General features: G+C 34.7%; 1 protein-coding gene across 3 annotated transcripts in view; it reads left to right on the plus strand.

The window, feature by feature from the left end:
- XRN1 (5'-3' exoribonuclease 1) overlaps positions 1-14,041 on the plus strand; it is an 84,845-nt gene that overhangs the window by 51,997 nt on the left and 18,807 nt on the right. For all 3 annotated transcript variants that reach the window (XM_074298440.1, XM_074298439.1, XM_074298442.1), the window contains exons 28-32: positions 3,315-3,371; positions 3,478-3,610; positions 4,500-4,569; positions 8,469-8,688; positions 13,124-13,219. In XM_074298440.1, coding sequence (XP_074154541.1) covers positions 3,315-3,371; positions 3,478-3,610; positions 4,500-4,569; positions 8,469-8,688; positions 13,124-13,219 — 576 coding nt within the window. The remainder of the gene's footprint in view (positions 1-3,314; positions 3,372-3,477; positions 3,611-4,499; positions 4,570-8,468; positions 8,689-13,123; positions 13,220-14,041) is intronic.

A 14,041-nucleotide genomic window follows, 5' to 3' on the forward strand; every position in this document is an offset into this window, starting at 1 on the left:
CACGCCTACCTTTAAGGAGCTTCCATTCTTTTCAGGGAGAAGGCACTAGCAACTAAGGGAGCAAAAAAGGCATCATGTTGAAGATGATGTTATAGATAAATCTCAAAGGAAATGATAGATTCTAAGAGACAGAAGTGAGAAAGTACATGCATTCCAGGGATGTGGAACAGCCTGGGAAAAGGTCCAGAGATGGATCAGGTGCCATATATGAGAAACAGGAATAAAGTTTGTGAGAAAGAGATAAAGTATAATGAGTCTCAAAGGTAGGTTGGGGCCAGGTCCTGAAGAGTTTTAAAAGGACAAACAGGATTTTATATTTGATATTAGAGTTAAAAGATATGAATGAAGAAAGGGGAATGAATGCAAAATGTGTGAAAGAAACAAGATTTGGTAACTGTTTGGTTATGGGGTGGGGGGAGATAAGTGATAATGAAGAGCTGAGGATGACACTAAGGGGAAGAACTTGGGTAACCTGTCAGTTTGACAGAAAAGTGGAAATATCAGAAAAGAATGGTATGGGGGAAAAGAAAGAATTTTGTTTTGGGCATTTTTTTTTTTAGTTTAATATGACCTTAACACATCCAGTTCAAAATGTCTAATGGGCAGTTGGTGATGACAAAACTGAATCTTAGGAAAGAGGCTGGGGCTGGATATATCAGAAAGATTACATGTATAAAGGGGCCCCTGAGCCAAATTTTTTAAGTAGATCAGAATTCACAGAAGTCAAGCTGAAAATTTGGCTTGGTTTAAAGATATAAATCTAAAAGTACAATTCTATTCTTTGTAAAATAATGTACTGGACACAGATAATCCTTTTTTTTGGCAATACAACTAATATAATTGTCTTGTGCTGTATAGTTACAAAGGTATCCTCAAAGATTTTGGGTAGAGGGTAGCAGTAAATGTGTGCAAAATTGTCTGCTTTTTATACTTCTCATGAGTCTGTCAGTGGTCAAAACATTCCTGTCAGTCATTTTCAGAATACCTGCTTTTCAACTAACAAACACTAAGGTCCCTAAGGATATCATCGTTTTTTGCCTTTTGTTGTATCCCCAGTGCTTAGCTCAATGCTGGCACAGCATAACTGCTTAATAAATACTTAATTGACTGACTGCGACACATTTTTGGAGTACAGAGAAGCTTTTGTTTCATTTCAGGTGTTTAGCTGTATTCTAAATAATGTCATTAAGTAGGGGAGAAGAGGAATAACTGAATTTGTTTTCAGAAAAGATTACTTTTAAAATCAGCTCTTTTATTGGATTTCAAGTTATGTCCCTAGTATTTTCTCTTAGAGTCATAAGATGACCAATATTTAAGAATTTCAGGAACAAATTCCAAAATTATTGATTGTGCATCATCTCCTATCTTTAGATAAGAAAAAAAGACTGACACAGAATTTGAATTGCCAGGCCCCTAGGGACTTGATTACCAGGTATTTTTGTTGTCCCAGATGCCTGACTTTATCTGCCTTCTCCCTGTTGGTGTTTGAGAAAATTTGAGACAACTTGTATAAAGCATTTGCAAACTTGCATATCTTAAAGTAAATTTGTCAGCAGCCATTATTGAGAGAAGGCCTATGGGTACTCTCCTCCAGTCTCTAGATAATGTGGAGAGCTATCTCTACCCCATGGCTAGCAGGGTTCTATCCCATTCTCAGCTGAATTCCCTTCACGGCACCATCCTTGTTCTCTCAGCTCCATCATTCTCTCCACATCCTTCCTTTGCACTCCCCAATCCCTTGTGATTGGGCTTTAACTTCAACAGGCAGTTGAAACAGTTCTGTCAAGGTTACCAAGTACTTCTTGCTTTCTGAGTCCAACAGCTTGTTGACAGCTGCCATCCTCTTTGCCATTTTTGATCCTCTTTAGCACTCTTCCTTCTTTTCAGATACTATCATTCCCTCCTTTTTATCATATTATCTTGATAATATGATAAAAGTCAATCACCTGATGATCTCTCTTCTACCTCAAAATCCCTCTGTATGTCACTTATTTTTTTTTCTTTTTTTCTCCGGTCTTTTAAGGAAGAGGTGGCAGCTTGTCTGCTTACCAAAGCTAATTTTTATCAATTTATACATTCATCAGCTCTCTTCTGCATCTAGCTGTCTACCTGCTCATTCTCACTGTGCTTTAAGTCAGTCATCATTCCTGTTGTCTCCCAAGTCTTTCTCTTGGTTTCTCATCTTTTTACATCCTCCCTCTTGATGATCTCAATCAGCTCCTCTGGACATACTTATTCATAAATCTTTCCACTCCAAGCCATCTTCCATTTAACTTGTAAACTGATCTGCCGCAAACTTCATCAATATTTAAAGCTCTTCACATTCTATTTGACCTTTCCCTTTGTAGTTTAACATTCTTCCCCCTCAAGAGTCTTCCCCAAATGGGGCATCCACTGTCGAGCCTTTTATATAGGCATGACTTTCCCCCTCCCCTAATCTCAGCCTTTCAGAATCCTTTTCTGCCTTTGGGTATTTAGGAAGCCTTTCCTAAGCCTACTAGTCACTGAAGTATTCTGGATCCCTGAATTAAGATGGATCTCCTTCTCTTTCCATCTTCATTAACATTTTTTTCCTGCATTCTTTAATGTAAACTTGCCTTGTTCCTTGCACAAGTGCTGCATCTCCTAACTGTGTGTCTTTAAAAGTGTCTTTAATTTTAAGGTGCCTTTCAGATGTAAATTTTTTTTTTTTTTTTCAGAAACTCTTTCCAGATCTTCACTGCTGATGCACTCCTCCCAAACTACTTATTTTTTGACTACTGTGTGTGTGTGTGTGTGTATGTGTGTGTGTTGTTAGTGTGCCTGTGTATATTTTTTATCTCCCTATTTAGCATGAAAGCTCATTGTGAGGAGTTACTGTTTCATTTTTTGTATTTATGTTGTGAGTTTCTACCTGGAAAATCGTAGCTTTTTCATCAATATTTGTTGAATTGCTTGACTGATACTTAATTTATGTTGTATCCCAAAGCTTCTTGATGTCAGAAACTATTTTCTTTCCTGTCTTAAGTATTCCTTGGAATCTAGCACAAAGCCTTGCACATAGTAGAAGTTTAATAAGTGGTTGTTGAATTTAATTGGCAACAAAAATCCTCCAATAAATTGATACCATTTTAGATTTTAGATGAGCTTAATTCAGTCTTTAACTCTTTGTTTTTCTCACACCTCAAAATTTAATCATATCACTTTGTGCAATAGTTGCTTGATTTTAGAAGCTTTTCTTTTTTTTTTTTTTTTTTTTTTTTTTTTTGTTAACAGTATTTAAGTGAATGGTTTGTAAATTGAATTTTTAAGTGTATCTTTTTCCACTTCTTTAGCAAAGGAAGAGTAATAAGAAGGTACGAGTGACAGTGAAACCCCATTTACTGTACAGAGTAAGTGATATTCATAGCAAAATATAGCAAATTCAACTTATTGAACTTTTCTCCCCAATCTCCTAGAATTTTGTATTTGTACTAGAATTGGTTTTTTTCTTCTTAGCCATTAGAACAACAGCAAGGGATTATTCCTGATCGGGATGCAGAATTTCGTCTTTTTGATCGTGTTGTAAATGTGAGGGAAAACTTTTCAGTTCCTGTGGGTCTCCGTGGCACCATCATAGGAATTAAAGGAGGTAATCTTTTCTTTCTGAAGTCAGTTATTTATTTTAAGCCATCATCTTGGAAACAAACATTTGTTTGGGTTTTTTTGTTTTGTTTTGTTTTTAATACCAAAATAGGTTGGAATGACTTTCAATCAGATAAGGGGGAAAATCCTACTTTTAAAAGTTAATTAATATTTTCAGCTTATCCTTTTCTGAAAAAATTCTCCTCCTTTTCTATCTTGCCTAGTCATCTGGGGAATGGTTAAAAGAAGGGGAAGTTGAGAAAGGGCTGCTGAGAAATTGGAGGTTTCTATTTACCACATTAAAATTATACAAGACCTCTGGCAGGTATGAATAAGTTTTCATGGGATCAGAGAAAATTTTCCTCATCTTAGTCTTTTACTTAATCAATCTGAAAACTATCTTAAGAGACAAGTGAGATATTCTTCTACTTTTTCATCAGGGTCTCTTAATTTTTATAGAAAAATATAATTTTTTTTCCTCCCAATAAAAGTGAGTTTACAAATGGATTTCAAAGGAAACTGAGCATAATATTGATTTAAAATATCTATATCGATAAGTCAGATAATTTATGTAATTTCTATGCAGGTGATTCCCATTGTATTGATTGCCAAGTAAAAAATATCTTTAGCTTCCTTCAAGAAAACTTTTTTATTAGATTCTGAAAGGTTCCAAATATTGCAGCATGCAGTTAATATTCTTCAGAGCATAGCTAAGTCTATAGCCAATTTTCTGGTTAAAATTCTTTAAATCCTCAAACTTTGCTATTTAATGAATAACATATAAAATGTAAGGATCTTTTGGCGTGTGATAATATATTTCAGGAGAATATGTGAAAGAATGCTAGTAAATGTGAAACCAACTGACTTTTCCTTTTTAATGATTTTCTTTTTTACAGCTAGTAGAGAAGCAGATGTGCTTTTTGAAGTATTATTTGATGAAGAATTTCATGGAGGTTTAAGGATAAGGTTTGTTTTTCCTAATAATGTTTCCATTACATGTGTATCACCTAAATTTAAATTCATTCCTGCTTTTTATTTTGCATGAACTTTGTAATGTTATAGGAAAATTTTCTAAAGTATTTTTTTAAAATTTAGGTGTTTTTTTGGTAAGTGAGAAACTTAGCATTAAAATTAGGAATTCCCCCCCCCCCTACAATTCCATTAGTTGTGCTTACTTAATTTTTTATTTAATTTGACTCCAGATTAGACTAATTAAGCTTGTGTCTAAAAATGTGTCCTGTGAAGCTTACTCTTCCTTCACCTCCACGATATCCTCCCATCTCCATCCTAGCCAGCTAGGTCAACTCAGAAAGATGAAATCTGGCTAACCACCCCATTCTCCAGTGATTCGAAGAGATAGAATGCTTTTTTGATGGGACCATTGGCCTAGAAATAAGGAAACACATTCAAAATAAGGGGGAAAGGAACCTGGCCACCAAGAGCAAAATTCTTCCAGAAAATAAAGGGCTTGTCTACTGACACTCCATTTTATTTTTTGTATTGTTTCATTTATGGTCACAACTCTAAAAATATCTCCCCCACAAATTGAAAAAACATCCCGTCAGGCTTTAAAGTTTTATAATACAATCTTGTTAGCAACTGGCATGAGTGCTGGACAAAATAGTGAGTGAAATAAATATGAATGGGGCTAGGCAAGTTCAAGCTTACATCTTGAAGTGACTTTATTTCTTACAGCTTCCCTTTTAAACCTCACCACAAATATATTTTTCCTTGTTACACATTATACAAATGCCAGAAAACCACAGAAAATATAACTAAGACTATGATATTTCTTTGTTCTATTAGTCAAAGTCCATCCTGTTATTATTTTTATATTTTAATGCATCCTATGTCAAGAATACATTTACATCATGTCAATCATCAGTAAATAATCTGAGAGAGTTCAGATATGAGTTACCAGCTGGGAAACTAGCCTTATCAAGTCCCTAAAGTCCTGCAAGTAACCTCGATTTACTTTAGCCTTCCAAAAGACAGACAGATGCAATGTCTTTTGAAAAGAAAGAATGGTTCTACCCATGGGCATGAATTGCTGATCATTCACAAATATTCTTATCTTTTAGCACATATGATTCTATTGCTGAGTGTGAGCAGTAGATTTGACAAATCTCAGAGTTGATAAGGAATTCCAATGTCATCTAATCTATATTAATGGACAAGAAACTCCTTTATAACATGTTTGGTCAATGGTCATCTCAGTATTTTTTTGAGGTTTTTCTGGTGAGAATGAAGCAATTATTATCCAAAGCAATCCATCACACCTGATTACTTCGCTTCTCTTTCCTATTTGCACTCATATCATGCTAATTTTACCACCTGCCATGTCTTATTCTACTCATATGGTGCTAAGTGCTACTGGAAGAAACCATTTACAAATATTAACCAAATCTTAACTGGACACTTGGTTGCTACATGTGATCCTCCCCTAACTATTAGGGCTCATGTGGAAGCTGTTTTAAACCTCTGTATAGTACTTTTTCATTCCTTCCAGAGGAGGATTTAATCATCTTTATTCATCTTTACTGAATAATTCAAGGTCAATCACTTCATGATCTCCTCTTCTCTCTTAAAACCCCTCTATATATCACTTAATTTTTTTTTCTCTTTTTCTCCAGGAGGTAGCTTGTCTCTTTACCAAAGCTAATTTTTATCAATTTACAGATTCATCAGCTCTCTTCAATGTTTGAGGAGCTTCCTCATTCCCATTGAGTAGTTTTTGTTATCTTCAGTCTCTAGGCTTCTTCATTATATCCATGTCTGTCTCATCCTTTTTTTTTTTTTTTTTTTTTTTCCCTGAGGCAGTTCGGGTTAAGTGACTTGCCCAGGGTCACACAGCTAGGAGGTGTTAAGTGTCTGAGATCAGATTTGAACTTGGGCCTTCCTGAATTCAAGGCTGGTGTTCTATCCACTGCGCCACCTAGCTGCCCCTCCCTCATCCTTAAAACCATTTTCTCATAGATTATCTTTTCTGCTTTTCTCTATACTTTATCTCTTGGTGATTCTACCAGCTTCCATGGATTGTTATCACTACAAAGGTAACTCCCACATTTTAATATACAGTCTTAATCTTTCATGAATTCCATTTCAGTATTACCAACTGCCTATTAAATATTTCTTCCAGAATGTACATTTGGATTTTAAATTTAGTATGTAAAAACAAACCAAAAAAAAACCTCACTTTCTTCCCTAAAAGTGTACCATCCCCCAAATTTAGCCATTTCCAAATAATAATAGCTTATAGCTTTGTGCTAACCACTTTACAAATATCATTTGGTCTTCCCATTAACCCTAGGAAGTATTTGATAATACAAAGTGAAGCAAACAGTTTAAGTGGCTTGCTCCAGGTCATATAGCTAGTAAATTTCAGAATTTTTATTTGAACTCTTCTTATTTGCTACAGGATAGAGTTCTATCCACTGAGCCAGCTAGCTACTAAAAAATATTTTCCTTGTTTACACTGTTTCAGAGAATCTCAGATTAGGGCTTCTTTAGATTTTTATTTAGGAAGATTTTCTTAACTGCCCAAATAGTTATCCCAACTATCACTCTTAATAACTCAGCATTATGTTCAGGAACTTCTCCCTGGAAAATTATTCCCTGGAGTGCTAGTAGATAAGCCCTATTCATAATCTTTAGGTGGGCCCAACTGGAACATAGATGAGAAAATTTCTCAGGTATTAGGCTTCTTCTTACTTGGGAGATCTAGTCCTATTCATCACTATCTAAGACACATAGGGATTTCAAGAAAGATGCTAAATTTTAGTTTTAGGAGATAAGCAAGAATACTTGCCGAAATTATTGTTTACATTTCCTCTATCCCTTCTTTGCCCATTCCTTCTTCCATTTATTTGTTCCAGTTAGTTAACAGGATAAAACGTCTGTAACAGGATGAATAATGAGCAAACAGTATAAATTTTCCATCCCTCAAGTCTTGTCAATTCTACCTCCACTGCGTCTCTAGTTTCCATACATCATCTCCCATGCAGCCACTCCTTCATCAGATTCTCATTTCATCATAGTCGGATTATTTGCAAAACAGAAATCTTAGAAGAGCTGGGAGGCTGGTGGGGAGGGAGATGGGAACATGGCTGCCACATCCAAGAGATGAGACTGTTAATAATATTAAGTCCTAAACTTGTAGTTATAAAGTTAATTTTGAAAGGTTGGGCAAGAATGGACAATTAGTACTTTGTGTTAAAAATAATATGGAGGTTTTAATGGTCTTAAGATAATATAAGTCAACAATACACAGGATGGTAAACCCAAAAAACAATTCAGTTTTATCATATTGTGAACATCACAGTGCCTAGAAGGAAGGAGAGAACACCACATTGTCTTTAATGATACTTTCAGGTCACTAGGTCTAGATAATCTACGTCCCACAAAGGGTGGAAGAAGAGACCAGGTAAAGGCCCAACCAAAGACTGGCCACTTTCTTGATTTTTTTGTAGGAGAGAACAAAATCGATACACTGTGTGCCAGTGAGCTGGAATTAAATACCTTGCAAAATTCTCAAGCATACTAATCTGTTATATTTAAGGAACAGTTAGTGAAAGTCTATGAAAAAAAGTAATCAGAGAAAGCCAATTTCGTTTCAGGCAATTTAGTTTTCAGTCGGTTCTAGTAACTACAGGATAATTTTAGTCTAGTAGAGCTAGGACATGGTATAAAGACAGTTTACCTAGATCTTAGCAGAGTATTTGACAAAATGTCTCATGTTGCTGTGGAATGCATGGAGAAATGTAGGCTAGTTAGAACTACGTTAAATTGCTGCAAATTGTTTTTCTTTTTAAATTTAAATATTCTTTCCTTCTGGTTCCTTTTTAAAGCTTGTTCTGTCTTTTTAGGTGCTCACCAGCAAGAGGTTATCGACTGCCAACAAGTGCCTTAATTAACCTTTCTCATGGTAATCGCTCAGAGACAGGAAATCAGAAATTGACAGCCATAGTGAAGCCACAACCCGCTGTGAACCCATGTACTTCAAGTTCATCTGGTCCGTTTGCTTCAGCTTCTCAGAAAATTAATTTAGGCCCCAACAATTCTCGATCAATTTTGACTCCTACTCAAGTAAGATATCTACAGACCTATATTCAGTTGTGCTTTATTGATGTTTTGTTTTGTTTTGTTTTTCAAATCAGTCCAAAAACTATAATACCAAATTTATTGCTTTTCCCCAGTCATGTTAAAGGATGAAAAGAACATAAGAACAAAGTTTATTTATTTTAGAAAAACTTGTTTCGTTCTCAAGGTGAAAATATGATTTGAGGAGTATTTTTATTTAAGCTAATGGAAGATTAGTATACAGTAACATTTGGGGGTAGTATTAGTTTAATTTACAGAATTCCAATGTTAAAGGACAAAATCATTGAATCTAGAAACACATTTAAAGATTTTAATTTTATCTGTTTTCTTTTTTTATATTGATAGAATATTGTGTGTGTGTACCTTTACTTAAGTAAAAAATACAAGTCAAAAATATTTAACACAATATGTCAGGCACATAGGGGGAAAAAATGCAAAAAATAGACTCTGTGCTAAAAGATCTCAGAGTTTAATAGGACAGACAACACGCAAACAACTATGTAAAATTTGATACATACAGAATAAATTTGATGTAATCTCAGGGAGAAGGCAGTGGCATTCAATGGGACCAGAAAAGATTTCTTAATGAAACTTAGGTGAGATTTGAAGGAAGTCAAGGTAGTTTTCAAAGTATGAGGCACAGCTGAGGAAAATGTGCACTTGGGAGATGAAATGTCTTCTAACAGTAATAGCAAGGAAATCAGTTTCACTGGGTTGTACATGGAAAGGAGTAAAGTTTTAAGAAAATTGAAAAGGCTTTAAAAGAGAAGCAGGAGTTTAAATTTGGTCCTGCAGTGACAGGAAGTCGCTATTTTGAGTGGGGGATTAGGGGCAAGAGGTAACATGTTCACACATGTACTTTTTTAGAAAGATCATTTTGGGGGCAGCTAGGTGGCGCAGGGGATAGAGCACCAACCCTGAATTCAGGAGGAACCCAGTTCAAATCTGGTCTCAGACACTTAACACTTTCTAGCTGTGTGACCCTGGGCAAGTCACTTAACCCCAGCCTCAGGGAAAAAAAAAAGATCACTTTGATAGCTGAGTGTTAGATGTTATGGAGTTAGGAGAAAAAGGGAGCCCAACCAGAAGCTATGCAATAATCCAGGATGAGGTGATGAAGGTTTTCCCTAGGGTGGCAGCAGTATCCCAGGGCAGAGGGAGCATACAAAGGATGTTGCCAGGGTAAAATCTACAGTTTGATGACAGCAGATTGGATATGGATGGTGAGAGGGAATGAGGAGTCAAGATTGACCTAGGTTGTAAACATAGAAAACTGGGAAGGTGGTAGTGTCCTGGATAGTAATAAGGAAGTTTAGAAGTAGGAGAGGGCAAAAAGGAAAAATAATGAATTCCACTTAAGATATGTTGAATTCTAAGATGTTCATAGAACATCCAGATTGAGATGTCCAATAGGCAAGTGAAGATTCAAGACTAGGAGGTCAGGGGTGTAGTTAGAGTTATAAAATTGATCATTGAAACCTTGAAAGCTGATGATATAAGTGTGAAAAGAGGAGTCACAGTAGCCTCAAGGGATATCCACAGTTGGCTGACTGAAGATCCAGGAAGGGTTACTAAGAAGGAATGGTTAGCCAAAAGGGAAAGCCAAGAGATTCATGTAATGAAAACCTCAAGAAGAGAATATCTAGAAGTGTCATGAGCCACAAAGAGATCAAGCAGTGTGAGGACTGAGAAAAGGTCTTTAGCTATGGAAAGGGAGTATTGAGAAGTTTGTAGATAGCAACTGACATGGAATGAGGAGGTCCAAAGCCAGAATGAAGAGAACTAAGAGTGAAGAGAAAAGTAAGGAGAGGCAGATTGTAAATGGCCTTCTCAAGGAGTTTGGCCATGCAAAAGAAAAGACAGAGGATGATATCTGGTAAGAATGAGCAGATCAGGTGAGGTCTTTCTGAGAATGAGAATCAACAGAGAAGCAACCAGTCAACAGTGAAAGGTAAGAAGATGATCAAAGGAGCGATCCATTAAAAAAGAAGAACATAGACTGCTTGTCAGTCAATCCATGAACATTTATTAAACACCTGCAGTATGTCAAGTACTGGACATACTTACACAAGGCACACATAAAGGGGTATCTGAGAGAGATGAGATGAGGAGAAAAAAGGAATCTTCATTCAGCAAATGACCTCAGTACAGTGAACTAGGAGGCAGTGTTCTCAGCTGAGAGGGTGGTCTGAAGGAGAAAATATGGAAAAGCCACAGAGTAGCAGAGTGAGTCTATTAGAGAAATTCACATAGGAGGTAGCATTTGAGGTGAACTTCAAAGGAAATTAGTTAGATTCTGAGAATTGAAGGGGAAGTACATCCTAGTTTTGGGGGAGAACCTATACAAAGATGTAATATCATTCATGTATATGAAACAAAAAGAAAATGGGTTTAACTGAACCATAGGGTGCATAGTGAATGAGAGAAAGATATAAGCTTAGAAAGATAGATTGGAGAAGATTGGACTCAAGTTATAAAGGAGTTTTTAAATGCTAAACAGGAATTTGTATTTGACCCCAGAAGAAAAAGGAAGCTACCCAGAGTTGATTAAAAAAGGAAGCAACATTATTGATAGAAGTTTTAAAAATGTCACTTACTTAGCTAGATAAGAATGGACTGCAAAAGCAAGTGCCAGTATTCAATCTGAAAAGTGATAAACGTTTTAAAATATTTTTTCCAATTACATGTAAAAACAGTTTTTAACATTTTTTTTAATTCCATATACTCTCCCTTCTTTCCTCCTCTGCCTGAGACAAAGCAATTTGATACATGTGTAGTTGTGCAAAATATTTCCATATGTTATGAAATAAAACACAAACCAAAAAAAGGAAAATTAAGTGAAAAATAATGTGCACTGCTCTGCATTCAGACTTCCATCAGTTCTTTCTCTGGAGCATTTTTTTTTTTTTTTGAAGTAGGAGAGTGACCGTATGAGTATAAAGAAGGAAATGGATATGTGAGATGTATTGTGGAGATAAAAATTACATGTATGGATATGTATAAGTGAGGGATACTGGATAGATAGTAATAGCATTGAGTTGTAAACCTGGATGAATGAAAAGTGCCCTAATTGCAAATAGTACAATTCAAAAGGAAATTCAATTATTGTTTTTTGAAATGTAACTGAATTCTTTGTTTATATTATTTGGTTTAAACTAAAGGGTTGGGAAGTGATTTTTTTTTTTTTTAAGTCAATTGTACCACACAATTAAGGTTCTTACAAGAGTTAAATTCTGTTAAATGTATTTTACCAAGGAAACTAAAGAGATATAAAGAGACTTATAAAATTAAGTAGATACATTTTGGGTTTTTTCAAGTTTAGGATTACAGGTAACATTTAAAAATCAGATTAATTGCAGTGCACCACAGAAAGAATAATAAGTTGGTTAATAATTTGTAATTTATGTGCATAATTACTTCAAAATTATGAACCATCCTTAAAAGGAAAATTAGTTCAGAGGTCTGTTGCCTAACAAAGAATTCCAGTAAATATGAAATGTAGCTTAAAAATATGAAGTGTAACTAAAAATGTCAGTCAAGTTCAAATAATCATAAATTTTCGATGTGGTAGCTAGCCTAATCTATCAGGTTATACAAACTACAAGCATTATAGATCAGATCTAGGCTAAAATTTGAAAGGAATGAGTTGATATCTTTATAGGTGTATTTTAAATTATTTTTTAAGTTCTTAATTTGGATTTTTACTACTTAGTATAAAATCTTAGAAAAAATCAATTGTAATAGCATATAATAGCTGTTGTTCATAAGTATTTTTTAAGGTTTACAAAAGTTTATAGATGTTATTATTATCCCCATTTTATAGATGAAGAAACTGTCATTGAAAGGGATTAAATGGTGTGCTCCCTGTCACACAGCTCACTCTCAGGCACAACAGAATTTAAATGCAGGTCTAGAACTTGATTCTTACCAAAGGTCACTTTTCTTTATATACAATGATCATTGGCTTTTAAAATGGAGCTTACTGGGGGCAGATAGGTGGTGCAGTGGTTAGAGCAGTAGCCCTGAAGTCAGGAGGATCGGAGTTCAAATCTGGTCTCAGATTATTTAACATTTCCTAGCTATGTGACCCTAGGCAAGTCACTTAACCCCAATTGCCCTCAGCAAAAAACAAAACAAACAAACAAACAAAAAAACCAAAACAATAAAATGGAGCTTACTCTAGAAACATAGTTTCATTTTTTTCATTATTTCAAAGAGGAAAAACTCTGAAAGATAATAGCTAATGAAAGTTATCTAGATAGCCAGATGTACCTTTAGTTAATAAAGAACAGATTCTTGAAAACTTGAGTAAAATAAATGATAGCCAGATTTGGATTTTTTAAAGATTTTTCCTTTATCCCTATTGTTATTATGCTTACATTTTGTTTGCTTAAATGTGTTCCTGTTGTGCCTTTTTCAGGTATCTGCTAAAGATGATGATGAATTTTGCAGTATTTGGCAATCACTGCAAGGGTCAGGAAGGCCTCAACATTTTCAGCAGAGTTCACAAGAGAAGGTTAGTAGTATTCACTAATACTATATGAAAAAAATTAATGGAAAAACTTGAAAAAAAATTAACAGAAAAAGTACTACTATTTTGATAAATGCTATTTAGATTATAAAATTTTATTTTCTTAGGAAAAAAAATTACTTTTTTGAGCTTTAACATACAGACTTGACTTTTTTAGTATAATTAATTTTTTCACCAGTTACATGTTTAAATATTTTTTGAACTTTTTAAAAAAGTTCCAAATTTTTTCCCTCTCCCTGAGCTAGTAAACAATTAGATATAGGTTATAAATGCACAGTCATATAAAAATTTCCATATTAGTTATTTTGAACAAGAAGATGAGTTTTTAAAAAATGAAAGCAAGGTGAAAAATAGTAACTTTCAATCTGTATCAGATCATATCGGTTCTTTCTCTGAAGATTCCTTCAAAGATAATCTTTGGGATTGTTTTGGATGATTGTGTTACTGAGAATAGCTAAGTCATTCACAGCTCTTCATCATAGACCACTGCTGTGACTGTGTGCAATGTACTAATTCTACTTTATTTCACCTTGCATCAGGTTTTTCTGAAATCTATCTGCACATCATTTCTTAACATTAGTATAATATTCCATAACAGGCTGTATAATAGCTTGTTTAGTCATTCCCTAAATGATAGGTGTCCCTTCAACTTCCAACTCTTTGCCACCACTAAAAGGACTGCTATAAATATTTTTGTACTTGCAGATTCTTTTTCTTTTGTTAATTTGAACAGAAAAGAAAAAAAATTAAATCAGTTTTGACCTTACCTACTTCAACATCACTTAGTTGAAATTGATATGACTTGTA

The sequence above is a fragment of the Sminthopsis crassicaudata genome, chromosome 3 (genome assembly GCF_048593235.1).
Source record: "Sminthopsis crassicaudata isolate SCR6 chromosome 3, ASM4859323v1, whole genome shotgun sequence".
In the NCBI taxonomy this organism is placed as follows: Eukaryota; Metazoa; Chordata; class Mammalia; order Dasyuromorphia; family Dasyuridae; genus Sminthopsis; species Sminthopsis crassicaudata.